The 26,791-nt window shown below is 38.1% G+C and overlaps 1 protein-coding gene across 1 annotated transcript in view; it reads right to left on the bottom strand.

The window, feature by feature from the left end:
* LOC125318546 (dynein axonemal heavy chain 5-like) overlaps positions 1–26,791 on the bottom strand; it is a 151,230-nt gene that overhangs the window by 32,933 nt on the left and 91,506 nt on the right. The window contains exons 60-68 of the mRNA XM_048289429.1: positions 18,473–18,691; positions 15,752–15,928; positions 12,155–12,349; positions 10,761–10,916; positions 10,300–10,482; positions 7,198–7,368; positions 6,400–6,778; positions 4,996–5,267; positions 2,968–3,132 (exon numbers count right to left, since the gene is read on the bottom strand). Coding sequence (XP_048145386.1) covers positions 2,968–3,132; positions 4,996–5,267; positions 6,400–6,778; positions 7,198–7,368; positions 10,300–10,482; positions 10,761–10,916; positions 12,155–12,349; positions 15,752–15,928; positions 18,473–18,691 — 1,917 coding nt within the window. The remainder of the gene's footprint in view (positions 1–2,967; positions 3,133–4,995; positions 5,268–6,399; positions 6,779–7,197; positions 7,369–10,299; positions 10,483–10,760; positions 10,917–12,154; positions 12,350–15,751; positions 15,929–18,472; positions 18,692–26,791) is intronic.

A 26,791-nucleotide genomic window follows, 5' to 3' on the forward strand; every position in this document is an offset into this window, starting at 1 on the left:
AGTTAAACTCTACTCTCAGGTCAGTGAAACCTGAAACTGTAGCTAAAAGAAGCAAAGCTGAAAGCCTGTGAAGTTGGCTATGTGCCAGAGGACCAAAAAACTTCACCTTTTCTAAGATGCATCTGAGTACAGCTAGCACCCCCTTAAGTCAAAGACTGTGACTACCCCTGCATAAGAGTGCATAAGCATTCAGCAGGTACATTATTCCCTAACAAAGCATCTTCTCATCATTTGCTCTTCTCATCAATGTTACCTCTCAAATGTACAATCATTAAAGGTTATGGAAACATCGAGAGAAGGAAAAAATATTTTTCACTATGAATTGTCCTCATTTTACCCATTCTGAAAGAACTCTATCGAAATGTCTGCATAGAGAATGTTTCTTTCAGTAGTGAGTCATATCAGCATATCCATGTCATCTTAATACATTACTATACAGATGAAAATGCTGGCATTTTAGTCACCACAGTGGTCCTGACAGTTCTGTTGAAGTTTCTGTGCACCATTCCCTGAAAGAAGAAACTATCTCGACAATAAAAAAAAAAAAAAAAAAAAAAAAAAAAAAAAAAAAAAAAAAATCTGATTTTAATGGAGTCAAAGTGCTGGTATAAGAAAGTTCATTTTAATCCTGAAACTTACATTTTCACTCCATCTTAGAGTGAAAGTAAAGGGGGGCAGAAATGCAATTATTTTTAAGATAGAGCTTGTTTGGTTTATAAACGAGGTTATATAGCTCAGTAGCCACAGATACTGTTCTCATTTCTTTGGGAGAAGGCCACCTGAACAACTAAATTTTAGAGTGAAAAATACATTCTGGACACAAATTTGAACATTACCAACTGCAGAAAACTGATTTATGCTGTTAATATCATACTTAGAGGTACCATCAGAACTGGCAATCCATCTTAAGACTATAAATCATGACTGTAAAAGGGAAATCATTGAAAAAAGAGGTCCAAGTTTTTTTCATTAAGAAGAAGAAAATCCCAGCACCATCACCACCCCCCTCCAAGATCAGATCCTTGGTACAGCTAACCTATATTAAAGATTTAGTCTGGAAAACAGCAGAGAAATCCCAAAGAAAGACAGGAACTAAATACAATTTGTTGACATACTAGCAAACTAAACACAAAGGTCCCTGGCAAACATTTCTGAAAACTAAATTATTTCTAGACACATGTTTCAAAAGATAAAGAACTGCTGAAATGCTCCTCAAGTTCCACATTGTTATATACATTTTTTTTTAAAAAACACCTGTGTTTGTATTTTTTTTGTGGAATTTGGATGGCTTTTGTAAACTTTGAAGGTTTCTATATGCTGCATGGTTAGGTCTTTACTTCAAGAGATTAGGAAAGGACTTTACAGTTAAACAGTGTTGTTGACTTCATATTTACAGGTGACACTAGAGTTGAACTTCAGGTTATGATGGCCTAGCTGACGTTGCCTTGTTCATAAACCATGTGTGAATAAACAAGGCAATCCCTTCAGCTCTTTTGCAACCTCACTTTCCATTTCTTCTATACAAATTTCCTGAAAGCATGAAGATATATTAAGACTGTCCAGTTGTCCTGGGTTGCAGTGTATTCTATTACCATCCTCAGGAGCTGTTGAAATCAGGTGGGGCAGTGTTTCCTTGCCTCCTCCCCCCAGACTATCTTTCTGTTCATGGCCCATCATTGTCCTGCTGCCTGACTCAGAGATAACTCCCTCCGGACCATTTTCTGTTAATGAGCCTAATCAACACTTGGCCTCATGACTCATTACCCCATTGTGAGATGCTCCACCCAGAGGGAGGAACCAAGCATCCCATCGTGGATATAATCTGAGATTCTGAACACCAGAGACAACCTTCCCACTGGATTTCCAGAGGACAGGAGCTACACAGCCACCACTGGACCTTCTGAGGAAGAGCAGACTGTTTTACTACAGGATCACTGCTTCAGAGGACTGCAGCCACCATTCTACCAGACTGCTACCACCACCCTGCCTAACAGGGTGTCAGGTTGTACCTTGACTCTGTCAGTTTGAACCAGTGTTCTCTTTTACTTTTTTTCCTTTTCTTTAATTTCCATTAAATTGTTATTCTGACTTGGTGCCTCCCACTGGTTTGTTTTCAAACTAGTACACCACTGCAATACACTTTTGGTCTGACAGCAGACAAGGATCAAAATAATGACTTCAGATTTAAGATTCCTAAATTTAAACACTAAGTGAGAAGTCATAATTTAAGCCATCTTCAACACAGACAGACAAATAATGGTACTGATTTTCAAACAGAACAAGCATCTCCACTTTCTAATAAATAAGCTAAAGTGATTTGTGGGTCCTCCCCACTTTTGCAAGTATGTCTTACTTAGTGTATACTAAAATTCTGCACCATTAAATGAAGATGCATTCTAACAAGGGGGAAAATTTATGGAGGTCTACCATAAATAACATCTTCTTGGGAAAATTTTACATGCATCTACATTGTGAACCATAAAACAGTGCACAGAGCGCCTTAAAGTGATGCTGTTCTGTAGGAAATGTTGAACGTCTCCATCAAGTGCACAGACTGAATGCTAGGGTGTTAAAATTAACTTCTCTTGTCACCATATTTATGATTTTTTTTCTGTATCTTCTTGTAATCATCATTACTGTCAGCTCCTACAATGAATGCAACACAATGTAAACTACAAGCGTTGCTTTGTTCTCATAGCTCAGTACCTCTCCTCATAGTAGACTATCATAGTCTGCTGGATAAAGATGGAGGTCTCATTGCAATCAAACCACTGCAAAAAGCAAGACTGCGACATTTTTACTTCTTAGTAAATGCATTTTGGCTACTGGTCAAAAATTAACTTCCAGAGAACACTAGTATGAATATCATTATTCCAACTTCTTTAAAATGTGGAAATACCACTTCTAGTGCAAAGAAGAGTTAAAAATATCTTTATCAGATCTAGCAAACTCAGTTTAGGAGGATACCTTTGATTTTGCAAGACGTTCTATATTTTCAGTGGGATCAGACCCCACTGATAAAAGGCATGTCAAAGGTGTTCGACAGTCACTTTCTCTCCACATTGCTTCCATTTCAAGAATAAATCCTTCTGCATATTTCCCTCCAAGAGATTCTGCAATGTAGTGACGAGCCTGGGAAAAAAGTTACCAGAAAAAAATATATATATTTCTTTTTTTAATTTAGCATTAACCAGTGATGTGGAATTTACCAGCACCTGCACTGGAAGGCAATGATTGTCTAAGCTTTAATTTTCAGTTTTGGCATAACAAAAGTTACAGCCCACAGGAAGCAACCATTGAAATTCTCAGACAGCAAACTTCAAACAAAGAAGAGAAAGAATTCTGCTCATGGAACAGCCATCCTGTGAACACTGTTGTTAGAACATGCTAAATGGGTTTTTTTAAAGAACTGAAAAAAAAAAAAATCCATGCAGAATAGATCCAGTGTCAGCTCTGAGGACAGCCCAGATATTGCCCCTAAATTACTGCCTGCTAAAACTTGGTGGATAGCCAAATAAAAGAGTTTCTCTATACCAGTTCCATTCTCAGCTCCTCTAAGCGTGTATTGTTGACACTGTCTCTACAGCATAGTGGATTAGACAGATCTTTCATCTGACCCAGTTACAATCTCCCATATATTCATTGGAACTTCAAACAAATTCTCCTGTCCAGTGGTTATCCAATTCAAGTCTCTTAGGCTGAATATCTATTTCTACAAAACATAAACTCAGTTCAGACTTGATCCTTAAAGGTCAAACCTTCCTTATGCCTCTATTTTTTTTCTTTTCACAGACATTTTCTAAAAGAACTTCTAAAGATACCCTAGTGCATGAAAATCTTCTCTGACTGAGGCAATTTCCTAGCTATGCAATGACTACCACAGGTTCTGAGGCATGTATGATGATGAGAAGCCCTGAGGAACAAGGTGAACCAAGGAAGATGTCAATTGCAGGAAAAAACCTCTCAGTCATCCCCTATTACGTAATTCTGTCCTAGTGAAGACAGGTAAAATTTCTAATACTTGGGATAACACAGTAGGAAAAGAAGAGATAAAGAAGAGAGTAACAAAAGAGACACCCTCTCTCCTCAAAAATTAAAATAATTACTTTTTCTTGAAACCATTGTTCAGAGGCATTCTTTTTCAGAGATAGTTGTGCAAGACAATAATAAATAATTGATAAATAAGCAGTAGCAGCTTTATTATTTTGCTCTGTTTAAATTATGGCAGGTGGAGCTCACCTACTTCTCTCCCACTTCCTGACTGAGGAGTAGAAAATGAAAAAGGATGGAGCAAGCCTTGTTGAAGAAGAGGTCCATGAAAATATGGTGTCCCCTAAATACAACACAGATACTATCACAGCATGTAACATGTAAAGTTGAGATATACAGGAAAGAAAAACTACTATCCAGTAGAGAAAGAAAAAAAAAGTGAAAAGAGGATACTCATAGGCTCATATGACTTTTACACCTACATAGAGAAGAAAAATCAACATATCACAGACTGTGGACAAACTGCTAATCTACTTCAGTTTCTTTTATGAGATTTGCCATGACACAGCCTTAATTATTACTTCCTCAGTAGAGAGAGTAAGTAAACAGTTTATCTGCTGTTTTAGTGCACCTGTCATAAAAGTGAATTGTTCTTTTTCCACCTCTTCTGTGAAAAAGAATAGGGATGTCTCTTTTGATTCTCCAAAGAAATGCAACTTCTTTACAGGTTTCATGACTCCACTTTGAAAGCACCACACAAAAAGAATGGTATTCTTGCAGCTCCAATTCAATTTGTTTCATGTCCTGCTTCCTAGTTCATTGCAATTAAATAAATTAGTGTTTTCACCCATATTTTTAATGAGCATTTCAATATCTGATTTTTCAAAATAGCTCACTCTGCAACAAATATTATGGTAACAAGAAATTCAGAGAACATAAGTTTGGAACTAGCAGTTCTTCAGGAGATGTCACATGGCATAACCACTGTACAAAAGTGTATCTTACTTGGGCAATGGTGTGATCAGGGCACCAGCTACGGACAAGGAGAAGTTTATGGAATTGATCCAGTAAGATGTCATAACCATCAGGAATAACAGCTTTTTCAGGAGCTTCCTCATCGAACCAAGCTTTCCAAGACTTCTCATTCTTAACAATTTGCACCAGAAGTTGATTGAAAGGGTACAAGCTAGATAACTGCACAAGATTGAGCCATGTCGTGTCAAGGATCCACTTTTTTGGTTTTGGTTCCACAGAATTCATATCCAAGCTGGCACCACCTGCAAAGTGAAAAGTATTATAGAGAAAACCAAACATTTTTAAACAGAAGAATGACAAATAATAAAAAATACTTTTTTATATAATTCAGGGAGTAACATTTTATGTAAACCAGGATACAGAGACCTACAATTTGCATGGAAGAATCATTTAACAAAGACCTTTTTGGGAAGTGGTTTCAGTTCCTCCCAAAGCTGATACCCCACTAATTTTTGTGCTGCTTCTACTCCATCTGCAGAGTTGGAATAAAACACTTCTACCTAAAAGTATACTCAAAACCAGTTCTTCATACCAGATGTAGAAAGGACCTCTGGTTAGTAGAGCCTCCTTTCATCTATCCTAAAGAAAAAGAAAGCACATGGTGCATTCATTTCCAGCACTGTGCAATGTCAACAGCCTCTTAGCTCAACCACCACTCAGCCTCACACCCATTTGCACACCCAGCACAGCTGAGCCACAGCTGAACAGTTACGCAGTGCTTGCCAAACAAACTGAGATATTTGGATGCCAAGCACCTGACTGTACTTGTCTTTGTACCAGGTTGCACTTATCTTATCTTGGAGACAGTGAGGTCAGCCCCCATCAAATTTTATACACCTTACTAAAATTTTTCTTTGTCTTTGTGTCTGAGTAGTGACATATAGTGGTGACATAATGCAATGCAATATAAAAGTGTTTTCCAACATGTAACAGACTTCCACTTTTTTGTGCTGATACTTAAGGCTGGTACAGAGTCCTGATGCATTCACATGCCTGCTCAGGAGCCATCAAGAGAGCTTTTGCTTATTTTCTACAATCTCACAGACACACATAATGTGGCAGCTTGAGAAAGAGGCAGACGGTAGAGACTATAGGTTCTCTTACAAAGTCATGGACTTAATTTTTTCCCTTTTTGCAATGTATAACTGTTAAAATAATCCTCATCTAAGCATTGTTTTGATAAAAAATAATCTATATTGCTCTTGTTTTAGAAAATGTGTCTCTTAATTCTTTCTTGGGTTGCACATGCTTTCATTCACCAGTTAAAAACCAGTAGATCCACAGGATATAACACATTATTAATGCAAGAACTGCAAAATCTGAATTTGGCAGTTCACAACCATATGTAAACAGGAACATTTTCAGAGAAATTACCTTTGATCAGTGTCTCAAACTCAGTGTGTGAAATTTTCTTCGCCTGCAAGTCAATCTTCAGTGCCAGAAGCAGTGTGAACAGGAACCTGTGATTTTCATACAGCCCTCGAACTGTGTACTTGAAGACTTCGTAGGTGAGATGCTCGATGATATAAACTACCCTTTTTGCTGTGATCTGAGATTTCCGAGATCTTTCCACTGATAGGTCAAAAATGCCAAGGAACTGCCGTAAGGATGTTTGGTACATGGCATTAACTGAGCTCATTTCCACGATTAGGAAATAAAGGATGCTACCACGACCTGCCACGGGCCGATACTCTTCACGTGCAGTATTGATTTTCACCTCTGTCTCCACTGCTGTGTTTAATTTTTCACTGACCTTAAAATTAATGGAAAAGACCATGAAGATTAAGTTGTATTACTTGGGATTTATACTACACAGGCAAAAAGAAAAGGTCTTGATTAAGATCACAATAGTATTTTCAGTTGAGCTTTGCTTCCTTCTGTCATTGTTTTAACACAGGCATCGTGTCTTCATGTGTTCCAGCTCCTGTCACAATGGGAATTGATTCAAATTTACACCTGCAAAACATGCCTGGAATATAGAACAGTACCCAGGTAGCAGTTTAATTTTGGAATTTTTTATGAAGAAAAAATTAGTGTTTCTACTATTTATTTGTTAAGAAGTCAGATGTTATATAGTGGCTCTGAATGGAAAAAAAAAACCAGGAATGAAAATCGATATACAGTCTCCAAATTACAATTACAAAATATATCATCAGTACACTCAAAATTCACCTCTTCTGCTGTTGTTTTAGTGATCCTTAAGACTTGTATCAGAGACTCATCTTCAACCAACGAGCCTTCTGTACTGGTTAGACGGCAGAGCAGGTTATCTTCAAGCTCCTGCATTTTCCTCTTGTTGGATGTCACTTGTTCCATCAGTTTGATTCTTTCTGCTTCCAGTTCCTGTATTCAAGAAATTTGCCTTAGAATTTTTAACATCAATTCAAAGAAAGACTCCTTATAAAGACACAGAAAACATGGGATTTCATGCATGTCAGACTGGGGACTTTGCTGCCTTTTTCATAAAATACAGAAATATTACTAAAATTTCTGTACTAAAATAATTTATATGCACACTGAATATATATATTTAAACAATTTATACTGCATTTTTTTTATTAATGCAGCATAAATGCTGGAGAATGAAAACATATCAGAATTACCAGGAAAAGCTTCCTCCTAGTAAGGTGCACAAACCACTAAAGATAGTTTCCAATAGGAAGTGATAAAAGCCACATTACATTGAGTACTGAAAATTAAATCAGATAAAGGACTGAAAGATGCTTTGTATGGATGGATTTTACATTGTGAGCAAAGTTGACTGGATGATCTTTCCATTTCTAATTTCTACAATTCTGTGATTTTGAAAGATACAATGCTCTACTCCTTATAAAACAGGAAGTGTTACAATTATTATCTATGTCATATGGATTTTTGTGCCCTTTCTACAAGACAGACAATGACAAGAGAACAAAGGCAGACGAGTCAACGCAATGCCAAGTGAAATGAGGCATCTAGACTGCACAGTCTACACAGCTCAGGGATACCCTTGCTGCCTGCCTTTATTATAATCAATCAAGTCAACTTTCCTATACGAAAAAAAGGGGTGGTTAATAATAGTCTATCTACACCTATGGCTTCAGTTTATTTTCATTTTTGTCAACATGTCAAGTTAAAGAAAAAGGAGATGTACAGAGTTATACAGTACAGGAGAGATTCTCCTGTATTTCAAAGAAGTGACAAATTTCTTTATTTTCACAAATTTCTCATTTGGAAACCTGTTTGAAATATGTTCTAGAGCTACAGAGTGTAGCTCTGTGGAAGCTACAAGTAACTGCTTCCCAAAAGAGGGGAATGGCTTAAGCATCAGTAATTCAGCTTTCTACATTTACTCCTCTTTCTATACCATTAATGCAAAAAAAGATTAGAATTACACAAAAGGAATACTTCCACAAAACACTCAAAAATACATTTAGCTACATGCCTAAATTCCACATAAGGATGTGCTTGTCCAAGATCAGACACTTTATCCATACTATTTGTAAACCTTTAAAAGGCATCTTTCAGAAAATCAGCAAATATACCAAGTGCAAGTTTTTGTTTGCAAGGGAACTTCACAACCATATTTGTAACATAAAAATACCTGTTCTGAACAAAAATAGTGGCAGCAACTTCATTATCAAAGTACAAAAATATGCTGACTTTTTTTTATATATTTACAGGATCAACCTATAAAGCTGAGAAGAATAAACACTTCTTTGATCATATTTCATTGATCACTAGAGCAATGTTGAAGAATGTCTTGGTTCCTTTAATCTATTACTTTAGCTCAGCGATCATAAAGTTGTCTCTTTATAATAGAAAACCTGTTCTTCAGAATCTCTGCTCATGTTGTGTCTTTTCTTTGAACTAAATTTTTCAGAATCCCATTGGCTCTGATTATCTACACCACAACATTCATCTCTTACTGAGACAGAAGAGACAGAACAACCATGATGTCTTCATATCTGCCAAAAGAAGTTTAATAAATGTTGATCAGCTGCAACCATGTCCCTGTGCAGCAAGTAGTGCTGATATTAACCAGGTTCCTTTGCAACTCTCTTCAGCGGATGTACAGCACTGGAGGAACACTTTTCAGTGACTATATTTTGGACCCAAAATGCAGTCTAGGTGCTGCTACACACATTCAGTATGAAGTCTCTATCAGTTCTGTACAGGAAAAAAAAAACCACAGAGCAAGGGTATCTTGTGGGAAGAGGAGTTTTATATGTAGGTCATGAGGAACCATTTCACTTCTATCTTGATTTAGACCTCTCCCTCCCTTCAGAGGTTAGTCAGGATACTCCCATTCACTCCTGCTGATGCTGTTCAATTTTGCTTACAGAAACCTACATCTACTGGAGTAAAGATTAAAAGTTTTTGCATTAAAAGTTTGCATAGCATTTTTCCCACCCCGTTTTTTCCCCAGTACCTGCTGTTACAGTTTTTCTGTTTTTCATGGAACAATTCACAGGAAGTTTGTGTACTGCAGTGACTTTCCAGCCTCTGTTTCTGGCTGGCAGACTGAAGGAAGGGCACTTAAATACCAGTCCTTACTTCAGTAAAGGCTCATTTTGAGCAAAGTGGAAGGGTGTTGGCTGGAGAAATTGACAGCACCACTAAAGAACACTAGAATATGCTTTGGGGAATTCAGAGGAGGAGTGAATTCCCGTGGGTAGGGAATTCTTCTCTCATGAGCAAGTCTACCTGTGCTACTTACTGAAAGCAGCAGCTCTGCTAATCCAAACCTTAATTTTTTTCTCTCACCTGAGAGAGAATTTTCTTCCTTATATTAACTTCCACATAATCAATGCAAATTTTAGTAAGAGCAGAGTCAAGTCAGTGTTCAGGGCTCCTTAAGAATCTTTTATCTTGTACACTAGAGCCTGGCTGGCAAAAGTAGTTCAAGTTCATAAGCATTTTTTCATGTAATTCAAATTAAGTTTAAAAAGGAATTCAGAAATAAAAGAGATTTCTGACTGAACAAGAAGCCCTTGCTGTATATGAAGGAATAAAGTTGTTTTATGTATGTCATGTATATGCCTATGATGTATTTTTAATGAATAATTTTCTTTCTTCTCTTTCCAAGGCCAGATCTTAAAATAAATGTTTAGGTTCCCCCATTCAATTAAAAAACAGCTCCACATTGTCTTTCAGCAAATGAGCAACCTTTAAACTTTCATTCACATTTCTGTTCCTGCATTTGATTTCAACCAAGCCATTGAATATGTATGCACTCCTGGTGCAGATACTGAACAAGACTTCCCTCTATACAAATACTGCAAGACTCAATACCTGCTTTTCTGTGAGGATGACACGGCCAAGGAGCTGATCTTCCAGCCCTTTCATAGTAACAGTAAAGTCAATCACAGCTGCTCTTGCACTAATTTCTGGAGTATAAACAGGATTAGCCACTTTTGTTGTCATATAGAGGGTAAACCCCTTCGCCAGATCTACCTCCTTGTCACCTACTTTGACCTGAAAATAAAACACATTTCTCAATTTTCAAAAGCCTAATTCAGAAAAACTGTTATTTTATCTAATGAAAAATTTATTGACTCCCTTTTTAACATTTTCATTTACACTTTTTAAACTTTCTGATTAAGAGTAAAAAAGGCCCTCAAACAACCCCATGAGTTCACTACTCATTTTCTAACTGTTTTAAAGATATGAATCATGTCAGTATTCAGACTACCTGATACTCAACACCTGTCCTATTTTAGGGGTTTTAATTTTATGTCTACAATTCATCTTACCTTGTGTGCAGAACCAGATTTTATGAAATTTTTTTCCAAGATGTTATCTAGAGCAGGATCAAGTTCCTCTCCAATGTCTTCAATTAACAAAGGTCGGCCAAGGGACAAGCAGTCTTCTATATGACTTCTGAAGAACTTGTGGTTCATAGCTGTAACCTGGGAAGATTGAGTCACCATACAGCATGCATTTGAAAGCGCATGGAAAACAGCATAAAATGTATTGCAGCTCTAAAAAATTATACTCATCCTGGGATATCTACACAAATGATTACATTTTAGGGACCAACACTTGCCTCTGCTGACATGAATGGAAGTTTTGCTTTAAACTTAGGAGGATAGGAGATCACATTTCTTTGTTGTTATCTATTTACTTATTTATCTTCATATCTAAATAATCATTGTAATATCTTAATATATCCTAAATATAAATAGTATTATGTTTAGAACAGTAAAGTAGGGATATATTTATGGAGTTCAGAAAGGGAACCAGTGTTACATAGGAGGCCTGATCTGACATCAGACGTTCAGTTTCCAATTCAGTTCCACCAGTCTTAAAATTGCTAAAAATCACACAGACTCCTTTTCATTTATTTAAATTTAATATAATTAACATAATCCGTTGAGATGATAATTGAATAGCCTTTCCAGACATCTCTTAAGTCATGGGTTTTGGGTGGTTTTGTTATCAGGAAAAAAAAATTAGGATAGATGTGTTTTTAAAATAAATCCTTGTCTTGCAGGCAAAGCTCTTTGAAAAAGGTATAATTAAAATATCTAGAGGCACATTAAACAGTATTAAACCAGTATATTATTTAAAAATCAATACTCTGTCCCACCACTCTGCACTTTTTGTTTGTTATAATGTAGGCATATGTGTATCCACCAAAACAGCATGTTGCCTACATTTTTATTTCAAATTCAGCTGAGGGATGAAGCTCGTGTCTGGGTGACTAACAACAAAACACTAACAAGAACGCAGCAAATTACAATATCCCAGGTGTAAGCCATAGTCTAAACACTTGTGTATTTGGATTCTTGACATAACTCTGTCCCTCCTGGATGTTACTGGGGAGAACTCAGATATAGAGGAGGAGATGCAAGTCTCCAGGAAGGTGGAGAATGAGACACAACCTTTTACTTCTCTCTTTGATTCTCTTTCACTATGACAAGCAATTAAAAGATTCATCATAAAAGCAGATATGCCATAACGTATCATTCCAAGCTATTTTGCCCTGATATTGATACCCTGATATAGGGTACAGGTTCTGTGCCGGTCTTGTTTTAGTTTCCGCATAACTGTATACCAATAAACATCAGATTTAAATTATACATGGCCAAAGTATGATGACACAAATGACACACACATAAAAAAAACTTGTAAATTAACTATTTACCTGAAGTCTGTTATTCTTTTCCTTATTTTTAATCCAGATTTTTCCTTGACCTTGTGGATCAATCAGCAAAGGATATCTAGATGCCTTTGTGACAATAATGCCATTTTGAATTGAAAGGTCATCATTTGGAAGACCCTGGAGGTTCCATTCACCCACTGTAGCATTGTCAACAAGCATACCAGTAAGGTTCAAGTTCTAATAGAAAATATGCAATTACAAAATTAGTACCAGTAGAAAATATGTAAATACAAAATAAGTGCCAGTTAGAGGAGCTATACTAAAACATCTCATGAATGGTTTTTCTTCTTACTCTGATCAGAATGCATGATAGTGTATTTGGTAGTTATTGCTTACTCTCTTTTCTTTAAAGTTCAGTGGCTTGATCATTGCAGTTGAGCAGTAACGAAAGTGAATTCTGTTGAGATTGTGATGTCCATCAAAGAGTGTCAGAAAAACTCAGAAGCCAGTTCAGTATCTAATGACAAACTGATTTTGGTATTGGCAAGCTCTTTTCCTGTAAGTTCAAGTGGATGTGTCATCTTTCTCACAAGAGCTTCCACCTGCCTTCCAAGTATCAATACAGGATGGCTGTGGGAGACTTAGAGAATAAAGAAGATGTGCTATAGATCATGAACATAACCATGTTCATAACCATGAACAATCATGAAAGGTTATTGCTGCTAAGCCAAAACCCTTCACAGTTCACACATCCTCCTAAAGTCTGATTTGCACTTGTCAAATAACTTGCTTTATTATATTCACTATGAAAAGTGACTGGCCTCTCAAAATTGCGTATGTGAAGAAAACAGTGCTGAAAATAGCAAGCCAAACTCTCCAGTTTAGAAAAACACCTTAGCAAGGATTGAGAATTTAAAAATAATAAAATCGAAGGTGGTTTTTTTTCATTTGCTCCTTAATTTTTCATTCAACAATTCCTATTTGTAGGCTTTTTCTAAAAATATGTTTGAAAGAAAGACATGAAAGAAAGAAAGTAAAAGCCTGTAAATCTTGCAAAAATCACACAATTCAGCATCTGAAGCCTAAAGAAAAACTTCAAATACTGTGAGAGTTGTGATACAATCCTGAGATCTAATGACACCAGGGGTTGCAAGACTCCAAAGCTTTTTTAACCCTTTGATTTTTTTACTGCTATATTATTGAAGACTCACAATGAAGAAACACAAACCATTCTCAGAAGACAGAGAAATTTTAGGAATCAAATTTCCATTTCTGTGAAGGACAGAAAAGCATTTAACAGCCAAATTATCAGCAATTGGAACCTAAAACCATATTTAGCTCCTTAAGCAGATGAGTAGGATCTAAACAGCTTTGAACTTTTTCTGACCTACAGCTAGAAGTATCAGTCACCCTGCAACTCTGAAACTCAGTTAATTTAAGTGCCTAACTAAACAGATAGGTGGCTAATTTTAAACAGTTCTTTTTAAATTGTTAAGCCTAAATGACTCATACACCCCCAATCAGTTAGTCTGTGACAAAGTAAGGCAGATGTCAAGCCTTTTCCTTGAACTGCAAAGCTGCTTTCTTTCTTGTGGTGTGAAGTATCAAGAAAGGCCTATATGCTGCCTTTTGTGAGTACTTAATTCCCAGGGAAAAATCAAAACTCTCTTCCATACACTATGATTGAAATCATAATTCTGTCTTTAATGGGAACTATCTAAACAGAATGGTAAATATGTTTTGAAACTTGTTAATTATGGCATTCTCCATCTAACTGAGACATACTGGGGGGGGAGGGGAAGCAAAATAGAAACAATAAGAGAGCATTCCTCAAATTTTCAAGGATGCAGCCAAATAGTAATGTGGTCAGAACACCTTCATGGAAGCAGAATTTTAGTTATGTATTGCTTTCTAAGGACATTACACCTCCAATTTCTTATCCTTAAATGGTAAGACTCTTGACAGATATTCCCCAAGGTTAGTTGCTTTTAAGAACATTTTGTACACTGAATTTGAGAAAGAGTCTCCCTGGAAGGAGTGTATGTAGGATAACTCCCATGCCACACTGGTAAAGAATCTTGCCTGAAACTGCACTGCTGCTGGTACTTTATTAGTAAACCCATCTTGGCCTTACATATTTTTTATCATCAGGAGCTTTCAAAGAGCTTTACTGGGCAAATCAGAATCATTCATCTTTTAAGTCATGGCATAAACTGGGCTGGATTGCAAGTTTGACTCTGTCAGGTCAAGGTTAATCAGCATTACAAGAAGCAATATGCTAACCTAACATAAAAAATAATAAAAAAGATATTCACAAGTAACTTCTGTGAGGTGAACAAACACCTCATGGAAAAGAGGTCTCCTTAACAGAGGATTTAAGTGCCAAATCCCAAAAAAACTGAAAAGAAGATGCAGCTCTACCTTTAGCTGTTTCACAATGATACAGCTGTACACAGGCTGCTCAATAATTCACAGCACTATTCAGCAGCAACTGCTCTGTCACAACCTTTGACAGCTGAGGACAGGGGCTATTTGAGCTTAATGCCTCAACTCCTGTGCTGAGAGGAAGAGAGAGCTCCTCAACTATTTGTCCAACCTTTACTGCTGAAGAAAATGTACACAGGTACTCACAAAACCAAGTGGAAGGCAACACAGATTACTCAGAAAGACAGTTTTGATTATTATGGCTTAAATTCTGCCTTCAGCATGAATGCGTCTTCCAGGTACAGGGAAGAATATTAGACAGACCTCCTAAAAGGAAGAGTAGGAATAGGAGCAAGGCTGCTGCTGGCCATGAGCAAATCCTCTGCACCAGAACATCTGCCAGGTCTGGCACTCCTGAGGCAGATAGTGATAAAAGGAAAGGACAAGATTCATGCAAGGCATCCTGCCCTGTGTCATAGCCAAGCATGCAGGTTGCTCACTTTAATGAAGATAGAATATGAAGTGGCAGGAAACAGAAACTGAATGATGGAACCGTAGCTCCACTGCATTTTAGGCCACCTCTGTTCACACAGACACAGGTCAGTGAAGGAGATGCTGCAATGTCAGCCTCACTGGGACAGCCTCACTGGTGACAAAGGTGCACGGATTTAAAAGCTAGCACTGGAGCAAGCCAAAGTGCTGAAGTGCTGCAAACCAAGCCTTGCAAAATCCAGGGTTTGTTTAAATCAGTAATTTCTACAAGATACTTCAAATTAAACTAAATTAAATGTTGTGGGTACACAGCAGAGGGTATGACAGGAGGATATTTACTGATAATACACAGGGGTGCAAAGGTGATGTTACCTCTTATGAAAAAGTAAATGTATTCTAAGCTGATAAATTTTACTTTGTTTCCAGTATTATGCTATTTCTCCCCAGACAGCTGACCTCAGACAGCATTTCTCTCTCAGATTTGACAGAGCAGTGTCCTACATACCAATCTTGAAATGCCTGACAGTATAAAGAGGAACTTAAAACATATTGGTTTAGAAGCTCAGTTGTCAACTGCTCAGATTTTTTATTTATTAAAGATTGGATGGAATATGACAGCCTGTATATAATCTTCCAATTATGTACTTTTCTGGAATGAAATGCTCCACAAATAATTTCTCAGCAAGGCAAAGAATAAGGTCAGATCAGAACATGAACACTTACTTTACTGTATGGAATCTTGCTATTGTCCATCTCTTTCTTCCACAGTTGGAGCAGCAAATTCCTGTACTCCTGATTGAAAGGTCCAGAGTAAGAGAGAAATCCAGTGGCCAGCAGAACATTCCCCACCAAATTAATAATTTGATTTTGAAAGTTTTTGCTGCTTGCTGTCCAGCGAAGCTGTATGTAAAATATTGAAAAGAAGTTAGCTTAAGCAGACACAAAACTAACAGGAAGATCTAACTTAAGAATTCATCTCCTTCTGGTAAATATTTTTTCTTGAGAACAGTAGTATTTTTTGCTTTAAATAATTATTTCAGAAGTAGAAGTTTGCTTGGAAGTGATGGCAACCACCTGACCAAGTGGAGAAAAAGCATCTTTGCGAACAAGCTGGTCAAACTGCTAAGAAGGGCTTTAAAGGAGGAATGGAGTGGCAGTCAGAGGAGGACCAGTAGTAGTGTGAGGGAGTGGAGAACGGGGCTGGCAAACAAAATGTGTGGGGTGAGACAAACAGTAGGGACCTCATAATTAACAAAACAGGGCTAACGGAGGACCACCCTAAGGACACCCACATAAACAAAGAAGTGTCCACCAGACAGAACGGTGGGGACAGCTTTCTACTGCTTATAGGACATTAATTATCACAGCTGGGCACCCATCTGACGTGCTTCTACATGAATGTGCACAGCATGGAGAACAAACGAGGGCTCTGCAAGTGGTTGCAGTGTTGTGATATCATGGGGGTCGCAGAAACATGATGGAAAGACTTCCCTTACTGGAGAGCAGCATCAGCTGTCTATGGGTTTGTTAGGAAGGACAGGCTGGGGAGGTGAGAAGAGGGGTTTTCCTTCATGTGAGAGAGCAGAGGAATGCATGTAGCTCTGCATGGGAGACTCAATGATGGACAATATGCCAGTTGGGAGCTTATGGGCTAGCATCAGAGGGAAGTTCCACGTGGGAGATGTGTGTGTCTGTCACAGACAATGTGATTAATAAGCAGTAGATGAGGGCTTTTTCAGACAGTGGGCAGAAACCTCACGTCCACAGGCCCTGGTCTACACAGGGGCCTTCAACTGCCCAATATCTGAAGGGACAACACAGAAAGACACAAGCAATCCTTGAGGTTTTAAGGAGGGTATTGACAAATGTTCTGAACACAGTTGAGTGAGGATCTAAGGAGGGAAAGGCAGTTTGCTTAACCTCAGACTTGCAGATAAAGAACTGATCAGGGATCTAAAATTCAGGGGCAGCCTTTCCTGAGATTGTTTATCCTTGAACACCGAGAGTGCAGGGGAAATTTTTACACAGGTATCTTTGCATGCAAATACCTGATGGGAAGGTGTAAAGAGGAAGATGCCAGACTCTTTTCACTGGTACTCTATGAAATGACAAAGGGCAGTGGACACAAATTGGAATATAAGAAATTCAAATTCAGCACACAAAAAATCCCTTATTTCAGTGAGAGTGGTCAAAAACTGGAATAGGCTGCCAAGGGAAGTTGGGGAATCCTTGAAGATATCCAAAACCCAACCAAAAAATGGCCTGAGCCTTGAGTAGTGGGGAGGGGGAGGCTGTGTTTTGGGTTAGATATCTCCAGTGGTTTCTTCCAATCTCAATTATTCCATGATTCTGCAATTTTATAAAAATTATTTTTTAATGTATTAAAAAAATTAAAAATACTTAACTAATATTTTTGCTTATTCCTTTCTTTCCAGATTGCTGTTCCTTTACAGTCACTCTGCATGCAATCTTGGTAAGGACATACACATTTCAAGTTTAGAAAACACACATTTAACCCAGTGTCAGTCTTGCCCAATAGTCAAAGTGCCATAGAGAGTCTTTATTTTTTTTGGCTGAATTTTCAAACGTAGAGTGGAATAACAGGTCTTACAAGACCTCATAGCACAAGGCACCAGAAAACCCACAAAAAGACACTGTAATTTCCTATTTTTGTATTGCTCTTAAATTTAGAAATTCATTGAAAAAGTGTGATAAAGCATCGAAGATTTTTGACTGATGTAATTTGAAAGGCAGCTATGCAAAGAAATGCTGAGGTCCTGACCTCACAGGACCCAATGGTTGAAGTCAAAACTCTAATCAATTTTGACTTTGTGTGAAATGAATGAAGGAATTAACAAAGCAAATAATAAGAGAGGAAAAAAGAGTATCCTGCTTCCTCTGAAAACCTTCAGGCTGAAGCCAGAAAGATCTGCATAGGAAAGGTAAATTTCAAGCTCACTGCAGAGGATAACAATTAGCCCATAATTCTGCAAAAGGCTCCAGTAGAAATCTAAGCTTCAATTATAATTCAGGAAATTAGTCAAGCTTCAAATTTGTATTCTTGTATACTTGGTGAGAAAAAGAGAGTAATCCTTCTTATAAATATTTTAGGGCAATTATTTAGGTTAAGCCTAATTCCTCTTCTTACTAAAGCTAAAAGGAATTTGGCTCCTTGGCTTTAAATCTGAACTTTATCCTAATACTTAGAGTCATATGATATAACACAAATCTTCATACAGAAGACTTAACACAAGAAATTGCTTTACTTTGTTAGATACATTAACTTCAAGGAAAAAAACCCCTACCTATAACTAAAAAAAGGGTCGTATGATATCAAGATGTCACCACACTTTGAGTTTCTCGAGCACTGTTACGATCATCACGGAGCATTCTCAAAACCGCGCACCTGTTTTGTGCTGGAAACCTACGCACGTGTGCTAATACCTTTTCTCCACCCAATCCTTCAATCAGAGCTGTGGCATTGCTCATCTTCCTTCTGCATGCCTCAGCATCATCAAGCAAGGCCTGCTTCTCTTTCACAGCAGCATCATACATGGCTTGTACTTCATCCAGTTCCATTTGCTTCTTGTCCAGCTGATTTTGTGCACTGTCCAGTTCCATTTGGGCAGCCGCAAGTCTTCCTTCTTGCAAAGCTAAATTTGCCTACAGATATTTAAGAGCAAAAAGTAGTTAATACCTATTATTTGGCAGAAGAAAATGAGATTCATTTAATGGCACATACTGTACTGTATTGGGTACTTTTAAAAATAATACATGTTTAAGACGACAGAAGGCTTTTTTCTTTTTATTTCTGGAACAGAAGAATAGCATTAAAGTTATTCAAGGCAATCTTAAGATGTTTTAATAATATTTTCAGAATGGTCTATTGATCACACAATGACCAATTACTTAAATCCCAATTCACTTGAAATTGCTGTAAACTAGACATATGAGGCAACCTATACAATTGGTGGCCTTATATATATGCCTCCTGTAATACATTCTCAGTGCAAAAGAAAATTAATATTGTCTTCATTAGTTATAAAATAATGCAAATTATAACAGAAACTAGTCTTCTGCTCTCTTTTTCCAACAATTACTTCTACAACAAATATATAACAAATATATTTTTTGCTCCTCTGGAAAGTAAAACTCTAGAGACTTTTTTCACATCTCTCTATAAATTTGCATGATGAGTTACCAGTCATTTAAATGTGGCCTCTTAACTTTTATATTCCTAACAGGGTTGAAAAAAATATTCTGTGAATTCAGAATGTATTTCCATATACATTTGCAAAGGATTAGAGCCTGACAAAGCTCTTATGAAATTCACACTTACAGATAAAGGTTGATTCCATTTACTCTGAATATTTAAAAAAGCTTGTTTAAATATGTGGCAAAATATTATGTATCTTATTTCTGGTTTTTTCTCCTATAAGAGTTATGAAGATGGAAACCAAGAATCTGTAAAACCTGTTTTATTATGAATATGAAACTTGACACTCGCATTACATCATACCAGAAGCGTAGCAATAGAAGGTATCTCTTTTAAGGGATAATTCTTAGTTAACAGTATAATCATGGGTTGGGGTCTGGTGTATTTCAAAAGAGAGGTTTGTGAGCAGGGAATTAGAGAAGCATATATGTACTAACCAGTGAAGTAGGTCACTAATATCTGCGTACATGTATGTTGTATACATGTGTATTGGATACAGGTGAATCACATGTTCTGTGTCCAGGTATATTAGCAAGCTAGGTATATGCAGACAGTATATGCTAGAGAAAAGCACTGTCAGTAAAATTTCATTACCTGGTCTGTTGACAGATTCTAGAGATAAAAAAATATTTTGGAATCCAGATGAACCAGTAAAATGGTTGCTCATAAAATTTCCATCATATAAGGATGCTGAAATATTTTTACCTCACTGTTTATTAAAAAAACACATTAAAAAGCATCACCTGGAAATAAACATTGCTCAATCAATGAGTCTTGATTAAACCCAGATAAGCAGATTTCAGAACTGCTGTTATGTTTTAGTGAATCTTGGACCATTGGGTTCCAACAGCAAAGGAGTTTTGAGGAGGTGATGTAGTGTTACTGTGTCCTGCACCAGGGAAAGGTGGGGAGGGTGAGATATAAGAGAGAAAGAGAGGGAGAGAAAGTGTGTGCAGGGTTCCTTCTGCATCTGAATAAGAAAGGTCTGACAACAAATGGTTTAATAAGAAAACTGCCTTAAAAGATTCATAAGAAGACAAACAGTGAGTGAACTTCACATCCCTTCAAATATTGGACACTCCACATTCATGCAGCATCAGACAGAGCCTGGATAGTTTTTCCCAGGGTATCCTGCGCAGAGCAGATCCTGTCCATGAAGAGAAAGCTTTCTCTTTTGGTCATTCAAACTATTTTAAACTCCTCTTACTATTCCGTCTTATTAAAGCAGTCACCTCATTTAGCCATCTCTTGTCAGGCCTTTCTTACTGAGATCCAAAAAGAGCTCTGCACCAGCCCTCTTCTACCTCCCCCAGGCACCTTCCCCACTGCAGAGCATCCTTGTATCCTTAAATTCTCTGAGGGCTAAAAATGGGAGTCAGACAATATTATGACATACTGTTTCAGCCCCAGCTGACAGATACTGAGGTTACAAAGGAAACAAGATCCTTGGAACAGCTGGAACAATGGAGAACTTACAACTGGCTGTGTGGATTCATGTAACACCTTCACATTCATCACAGCAGGGTACGAACTTCAATGGAAGAGGATGGGCATGTGAATTCCCAATACATATGGAGCAATGATGCCTTGTAAACATGAAAAGCAGGTCTTTGTGCAGCAATAAACTACTCAGAAAAGTGCCAAAGATTGATAAAACAGACTTCCCCATTGTCCTGGGTTGCAGTGTATTCTATTACCATCCTCAGGAGCTGTTGAAATCAGGTGGGGCAGTGTTTCCTTGCCTCCTCCCCCCAGACTATCTTTCTGTTCATGGCCCATCATTGTCCTGCTGCCTGACTCAGAGATAACTCCCTCCGGACCATTTTCTGTTAATGAGCCTAATCAACACTTGGCCTCATGACTCATTATCCCATTGTGAGATGCTCCACCCAGAGGGAGGAACCAAGCATCCCATCGTGGATATAATCTGAGATTCTGAACACCAGAGACAACCTTCCCACCGGGTTTCCAGAGGATAGGAGCTACAGAGCCACCACTGGACCTTCTGAGGAGGAGCAGACCCTTTTTTTACAGGATCGCCGCTTTGGGAGGACTGCAGTCACCATTCTACCAGACTGCTACCACCACCCTGACTAACAGGGTGCCAGGTTGTATCCTAACTCTGTCAGTTTAACCCAGTGTTATCTGCCTTTATTTTTTCTTCCCCCTCCTTTTATTTCCCTATTAAATTGTTATTCTGACTTGGTGTCTCCCACTAGTTTGTTTTCAAACTAGTACACTGTACCGGTTTGGCTAAATTTAGAAATATATCCTCTGGGAGAAGGTACAACCACCCCTCCCCCAGGTTCAGGAAAAAAAATAAATTTTCCTCGAAGGAAAGTGAAGATAAAACTATTTATTTAACAAACACACGGGAAAGGAAAATAATGCTAAATGATAAAATCTTTCCCTGTGGAGGAAAAACCTGGGAAAGCGTTAGAGTCCTCCCTTTGGTCTCCTTGGAGCTGGGGCTTGGGCCAGGCCCTCTGTGCCCAGTGGAAAGTCCTCCCAATGGGCTCTGATGTTGAAGCAATCAAGCAGTCCAGTAAAAAAGGGAGAATATCCAAAATTTCAGGGAAGGAAGAATTCAACTCTCAGTCTCTCTCTGGAGAACAAAGCAGCTGAACCACTGGCCAAAAAAAAACTGTTCTGGGAGCAGCAAGCTGGGTGCTTCCTCCCTCCCCTGCTGCAGCTGGGAAAACCAATTGCTATCTGTGTGTGACCTTGAACAAGCTGCAAACTGCTTTGAAAAAGTTTTGTTCAGTTTTTTCCTTCCCCCTCTCAGGCTCGGTTTAGAGGTATAGAAAGGCACAGGAATTAATTTCTGGGCATAGGCAGCGATATGGGATACACATCATAAGGTCACCCCAAGACATACACCCATTCTTAAAAACTCTTAAAAGGCTATCAGCTTTGAAGGTGTAGGCACAAAGAAAAAATTGTCCAGATTAGTAAAAAAAAGTACATTGTATTCTAACATGAAAAAAATCCCTAAAATTATTTACACAAGACTTCACAGATTTTTCTGGAAGATGACCCATAATAGGAAATTATTTTATAGGCAATTTAACCAAAGTTCTCAGCCAATTTTAGAGTAACCATAACAAAGTATAAGACATTATAATATTAGTTTGATTTATAGTCTACTTGATCATATGTGATAAACAATGGTTGGTTGCATGAGAATGACAGCCAGCATGCCAGGATGACCAACCTATGTGATTCCCAAAGGCAAAAAAACTACTTGTTCCAGATGACCCTTAGAAATCATCACTATTTGCTCTCTCCCTGGTTGGTTTTTATTTTTTTTTCCAAACTTGACTTTTCAAAATTACATGGGTACAAACACGGCTTTTGTATTGACATCACTGGCTGGTTGGCTGGCAGCCTCCTCTATAGAGCTCTGCCATGAGAGCAGGAGGCAAGCTCTGCTGCCAAAGAGAATCTTCTGCACAAGAAGACTATTACAGCTGCAATCAGCCCCATACAAACACTTCCAGCCTATAATAGGCAGGAAGGAAACATGTTTCCCAACCACTAAGAACCACTGCGGCCTTCCTAATTTTAGTGGCATTGCTCTGTGAACAAGCTTCACACCCTTAATTTCATCCCTCTGAATCATGCAGCAAAGCAAGGATACACAACTTGTTCCAGTTGGATGCAGTGTGAAAGCCTGAAAAAATGGATTTTATGCAAATGAATCACGAGGATTTAAGATACGAGGTCCACAGTTTGATCTGTGCTCCTGGAGAAGTGGTGCTATGCTGGAACATGCCTGGACTCGTGTGAGAGCACCAGCTTCAGTCTTTCCTTGCCTTTGGCATTGTGGGGAACCAGACAGACAATCCTCTCAACACCTGCTCCAGCCAGTGCTGCTACCTGCTCTCTGCATCCATCTGCATGGGGCAGGTCCTGAGACAGCACCTGTGCCAACAAGGGCCATAGCCTAAAGAGTTAAGCAGCTGTTTTGCCTTTTTCCAAGCTGCTCTCACAGAGGACTTCACAGCAGGTGGTGAAATGATCCTGCCCCTTTTAAGATTTTTTCATTCCACACAAAACCAGAACAAATAAACACATAATTACAGTCACAGCTAGACTCTTAAATGAAACATGCCCAGGACCTTTCTCTGGCACTGAAGTTAACCAGCATAAAACAGCTCACATTAAACTCTCCCAGCCTCTAAAACATGACTGCATACTGACAGCCTTGTGGGAATGGCTCTTGGACCAGGCTAGCTCCTGAAATGTGCCCAGAGACTACTGAAGAATGCCGCTTAGCCAAGACAAAATCTACACTAGGGATCATTCTAACAATTTAATAGTGCAAATGATGACTTTCCAGTGCCCAGAAAAATTCACTAGTACTATTTAATTTACTAGTATTCACATAGACATTAAGTTTCTCGCTGCTTCATTGCAAACTCAATTTTGCAAAGCACGAAGTGTATCTGACCCTGATCCAAGGAAGCTGTTCAATAAAAATGACTTCTCCAACAAAAAGAAGCCTCACACCACTTAATTCTATACCTGCTCTTGAATGGAATGCCCAGATCAACCCCAAATCACTCTGAAGAGCAACTGCTGCTCAGTAAATTCAGGAAATGTTACTAGGAGAATCCCATTAAAAAAAAAAAAGCATCCAAAACTTCAGAAAAGGTAAGAATGATTTGGAGCTTTCCTAGCACTTCTCTTGTTAAAGAATTTCAGCTTTCCAAGTCCACTGTTCTTACAGTCCATTGAGCACTCACTGCGGCTGGACTAGGCCAGAAGGCTTCTTGCACTTGTCACTCTGCTCCTGACCTTCTGGGGATGTCCTGAGTGCTCATCTTTGCCTTTGCTTCAGTCCTGTTCTGGGCACATGGCATCTGACTGAAAACTCTTCATGGAAATGCAATTTCTAAACTGCCCCTGTCCCAGATTACTGCAGATTTTTCCTCTAGACACTCCATTGGTTTTGGATCAGCTTTCTCAGAGATTCAATATCATGATATGCTTGTATCCACCATTATTTAGGGAAAGATTGTAAAAAAGGCAAAGACATACACGGGTTTTGTAGACATTCCAAAATCAATGTTTTTACCTCAACAATACAAAATTTAAAAAGATATATATATATATATATATATATACACAGATGCATATATGCATACAAATATAAATACGTATATGTGCAAACATGTGCAGAGGGACACTAATAAAATCTTGGCCTCACTTTCTTTGCTATCAGTGACCATTCTTTGGGATTAAAATAACCTTTGAAAAGCACAGAAATCTCTTATCTGCTGTTCACAGTCTGTGCTAGCTAGTGAAAGACACTCCATATTCTCTGTTCAGTTACATGTCCTGACCCCACTCTGTTTTGTTAGGCGACATAATCCTCCCCCTCACCCCCAGAGTACATGCTTTCCTTCCACAGTTATTGTGGACCTTGAATTCAGACTTGCATGCTTGTTTTCCTGCCCAGTAGGCATCACCTTTACAAGGACACACTTATTTAAATGGACAACTATCAAATTTCAACGCTCCTTGACTATTACCTCTTCTTCAGGTGCAAGAGTTCCTTTCATTGCCTGCTGCAGTTTTTAGTTCAGTATGGAGACGAAAGTAGAAAAGGCAATAAAGTCTCATACTTAAAACTGAGTTTCACAGGGAGAATCCTCAATATCAAACAGAATTTATAAACTGTAGACAAACTTCCCTTGACCACCATAACAGCCTAAGGAGAACTTAATTAAAGTCACTGGAGACATCCCTAAGGGAAATTACACTCCTATACACAGTATTTTAATTAGAGGCTAACAGCATCACAGCAAAAGTCAGGGCTTCTCCATTCTGCTCTTACATTCTTCAACTAACAGATAAGGAGCAGATGGTGTTTCTAAATTCTCAGGTTAATGCAGCAGGCTGGTTTACTAGGTAGCAATCTGGGGAGAAACAGGTCATCCTCACACTGAAGGTCTACAGGAAAGTCTAACTAATGACCCGTGGGCTGCAGGCCACCTATATAAAGGATGCCAGTATCCATTCCTAGGAATAAGGTAACTTTTGCACACTATATTTACTATAATATAAGTCACTATTAATTAGTTTTCACAGGTTGTCATATTTAAGATAAATGAGGCAATGAGTCTCACTTAAGATGCAATTTTAAAATATATTGAATCCATTTGGCAGGTGCTGAAGGGGATTTATGTCCTGGAACAGCAGTTAGGATAAAGCAGCTTGATTATTTCATTCAGTAAACCTGCTTTTAGCACTGGATGAATTAGCCTGGGCTAGTACTTTATGCAGTCTAATTGTACATTTATTTTCAATTATTTTCTTAGCATCACTCCACTGCTTCCTGCCATATCTCTTGCATACTTTAAACACTTCCTCCTTCCCTCTGTCATCTTCTGTTTCTAAAATATTTGTAACTGTTGCTATGCCTGACAATAGGCACCACTTTGCCAAGAAATGTATGTTTCACTTTTTGTCAGCTACAGTGTGACAAGAATGCAAGTACTTGAACACAGAGCTAAATTTATATGTAATCCTAAATCATATATATTCAAATAAAATCTACAAAAGCACATTTTCAACTTTCAGGGTTACATTTGCATATAAAGCCACTATTTCCCCCCGGGTCTTGCTCCCTTTTGTGGCTCTCAATAGCAACATTTCAAATTCTGTTTTCATTAGTGAACATCCCATTATTTGAAAAGGGAATAGCTACTTATACATCACAAAAATATAGCACTCTCTTGAGTTACTTGAATAAAAAAAATATGCTTTTAACATATTTGAATCAGATCTGTCTAGGTATACAAAAAGATTATGCCAAGAATTTTGACTATACCATTGATACAGCGGCTTATTCAATAAGAAACCAAACATCAGTGCAGTGGAAGCATAATGGATTGGATGTATTTCCTCAGAAAAGAGCCATAAAACTCACTGTAGGAGCAATGACTGTAAATCATTATATAAATATGCAAAGTCCCTTTTTTCAATATGCTCATAAATGAAACATTTCCAAGACAATAAAGCTATCTGTAAGAATGCACATAACAGTGGCTGATCCATTTCTACTTCAGTTCAATGTTACAACAGAATTCTATACCTGGCAACTACTCTCTTTATTATATATGTACACTTGCATTTAGCAATTTGAAACTCCAAAATTTTTTTTAGGGACATGAATTCCAGCTAAATTCCTTGAAGAATACTTCTGTGCCAAGAATGGTCTCTCCTCCTCTTTCCCATATTCTATCATAACCACAATGAGTAGGTTCCTTCCCAGGCCAGTAGGACTGAGGAGTTTTCTTGAGGCCATAGTGCCTGGCACCCACTCTGAGGGCAGAGAAGGTACCATTATCTCCCACATACAGCTAGACAGGCTCTATAAAGAACCCACTGAACACTTACTGCGTTCACACAAGTAACAACTGAACCACAGGGTAGTTGTGTGTAAGGGAGGAAAAATTGCCAGGACATATTTAACCTCTGTGTGCTTGGCTCCACCACACGGCGTGAAGAAACAAGAATCTCTTTTTTAGCCAAAATAA

Source organism: Corvus hawaiiensis, chromosome 30 (assembly GCF_020740725.1).
Source record: "Corvus hawaiiensis isolate bCorHaw1 chromosome 30, bCorHaw1.pri.cur, whole genome shotgun sequence".
NCBI lineage: Eukaryota > Metazoa > Chordata > Aves > Passeriformes > Corvidae > Corvus > Corvus hawaiiensis.